General features: G+C 35.2%; 1 protein-coding gene across 1 annotated transcript in view; it reads right to left on the reverse strand.

Moving 5' to 3' along the window:
• HELRODRAFT_111140 (hypothetical protein) overlaps positions 1 to 2,805 on the reverse strand; it is a 9,932-nt gene that overhangs the window by 4,315 nt on the left and 2,812 nt on the right. Inside the window, exon 2 of the mRNA XM_009018106.1 lies at positions 1,350 to 1,556. Within this exon, the coding sequence (XP_009016354.1) occupies positions 1,350 to 1,445 (96 nt within the window). The 5' untranslated portion in view covers positions 1,446 to 1,556. The remainder of the gene's footprint in view (positions 1 to 1,349; positions 1,557 to 2,805) is intronic.

A 2,805-nucleotide genomic window follows, 5' to 3' on the forward strand; every position in this document is an offset into this window, starting at 1 on the left:
TGACTTGATTGAATTGTTACCTACACCAGCTTTACAAACTGAACAGGGCCATCGTCCAGTAGCTGTGGATTGGATGGGTTCACCAGTGTTCATTGCTTTGGTTTTGCTGATGTTGACTTTGAATCCATGATCGGCCAGTCTGGTGTTCCAATCTTCAAACATCTGTGCTGCATTCTGCTCAGACGTGGCTGTTAAAACGATATCATCAGCATATATTAGATTCCAAATGTCACCAGTGCGTATCGGTTTTGTGATTTCTTCCATCACATTTATAAATAACAGTGGACTGAGAATCGAGCCTTGGTGAACTCCAACGCCGATGTCAAATGCATCTGTGTTTCCAACCGTTGTGCTGACAAGAGTCTTAGTATTCGTATACATTTCCATCACAAGTCGAAAAAGATATTCTGGAATGAGTTGCCGACGTAGACTCCACCTGATTGCTTCATGCTTTCTCAAGGTCTACAAAAATGTGTGATAGTTGTTGATGCTTTGCGAGGTACTTCTCTTGCAGTTGCCGAAGGATGTGAATTGCATCAATTGTTGATTTCCCCGCTAGGAAACCAAATTGATAATTTCCGATTGTGATGCACGACGTTAATCTTCTCTCAATGATTTTCTCGACAATTTTCAGGGAGTGTTCTAACAGACGTATACCCCGATATGATGAATCAATCAATCAAATCAAATCAATCAATCAGTCAATCAATCAATCAATCAATCAATTAGATTATAAAGCGCTATTTCCGCAATTTTCAACAGCGCTCCTCAGTGAATTTTGCAAACAGATGGGTCTTGAGATCCGCTCTGAACTTCGTAAGTAGTCAGAGAAGTAGGTAGAGAGTTCCAGAGAAGAGGGTCAGAAAAAGCAAAAGCAGATTTAGCAAAAGAGTGTTTAATACGAGTTAAGAAAAAGTGAGAACAAGAAGACAATCGTAAACGGGGCGTTTAGGTTCAATTAATATATCTGATATAGCATACATTGTTCTATACTTATAATTAAACCATCGTGCAATTAAGGCTGTACATGCACATTCCACACCACACAACTCACATACAAATTATGTATGCACCGTACCATACGCGTATAATGGTCAATGAGTTTCGGACAGACAGTATTCGAACCAAGCCATCACGTAATAGCAACGTGAAACATGGCACTTCTACCGACTGAGCTATATCGGTGACCATGTATATGTATGTATGGTGTTAGTTACACCGCGATATATTCGAAAACGGCTGAACCGATTCTCGTAATTTTTCATATATATTATTCGTCACATACGTAAATCTGTTCAAAAAGAGTTACATAGTTCCTAAACATAGTGCAAAACCACAACGATACTTACTTTGAAATGCTTTGAACTTTTCAATTGAACGTATTGCACTGTTTCAGAGAAACCTTTTTTTGCTTTATGGCAAGCCACATCTTCACATTTATCCATATTCAAAAAAAAATCACTTATGAATTTTCTTCCATTTTTTTTGTCAACTCTAGATGCAGCATATATAGAGAACTTGTACCCTTCGTCTTTATTTGTGAAATACTGATATGTCTGTAAAATTATCAGAACAACTTTTTGAATGTTCATTTTCAGAAATAAATTGAATTTATTTTAAATAAACAACGTTAAAATGTAAAAATTGTCTAAACGGACCAGATCCGGCAATCAGTTCAATAATAAATCAATCAAATGCAGATGCAAACTTTAACAACCGATAAAAGTATGCGATTATACATAAAATAACCACAACTAAAACTCTAATTCAAAATCACTATTTGTTGAATAAAATTATGTTAACTAGTAAACCATTCCAAACTGTTGGACCAACTACGGCAAAATTTCTGGTTACAACAACAGACTGTGTTTCAAGCACCAACAAAAAAATCTTGAATTTCTGAACGTAACTGACAACGTGGAAAAGGATTGATCTTATGATAGCACTTTTCCGACAAATAAGCTTGGATTGGGATTGTTCAAGCATTTGAACACTGTGATGGCATTTTAAACATAATTCTTTTTTACAGTAGGCTAATAAAAGTTGAATAGAATATGACTGATATGAACAAGCTTTGATCCATCTGAAACAATCTTGCTCGCACGGTTCTGAATTGACTACAAGCGACACATATAATTCTCGTGAAAACTCCGTTGAAAACAGTTACAGTAATCCAGTTACGAATAGATGAACGCGTGAATCAGATATTTTAATCAGGATTAGACTAAGCCATTACCGAATCCTAGAAAAATAACAAATCCGGGCCCTCATTTTTGACTACAAATTACTGTTGAGGAAAAGTCTATATTAAATGTCAACTACAGTTTAAGCTATTTGATGTTTTGACAATTAAATAGACGATTTTGTTATTCAGTTTTACAAATTACATAAATTTTTTCAATTTGTCACACAGAAACATTGCATCACACGCATTACTAATTGACATGAACGTCGACCTGTAAGCGTTTGCGTCCATATATAATCACCAGTTTCAAAACAGTTCCTAGAATGGGTACTGTAATTTTAAAATTCTTCAAACGTCGCATATGATACACATTACGTCACCAGAGCGTATCGGTTTTCTGATTTCTTCCATCACAGTTATAAATTTCCATCTAAGTTCACTATGACAAAGTGAATATTTCCCTATATAAATTAAATTGCACTAATGACGATTCATTCGGAATCGAAATATGGCCTTATTTGCAGCATGAAATCGGAAAATAAGTTTATTTTGAATTTTAATAAACTAAACGTTCTCCAAAAAAACTTTAATGAGAAAAATCGAAAAAACGAACTACAAAC

The sequence above is a fragment of the Helobdella robusta genome (genome assembly GCF_000326865.2).
Source record: "Helobdella robusta unplaced genomic scaffold HELROscaffold_20, whole genome shotgun sequence".
NCBI classification, from domain to species: domain Eukaryota; kingdom Metazoa; phylum Annelida; class Clitellata; order Rhynchobdellida; family Glossiphoniidae; genus Helobdella; species Helobdella robusta.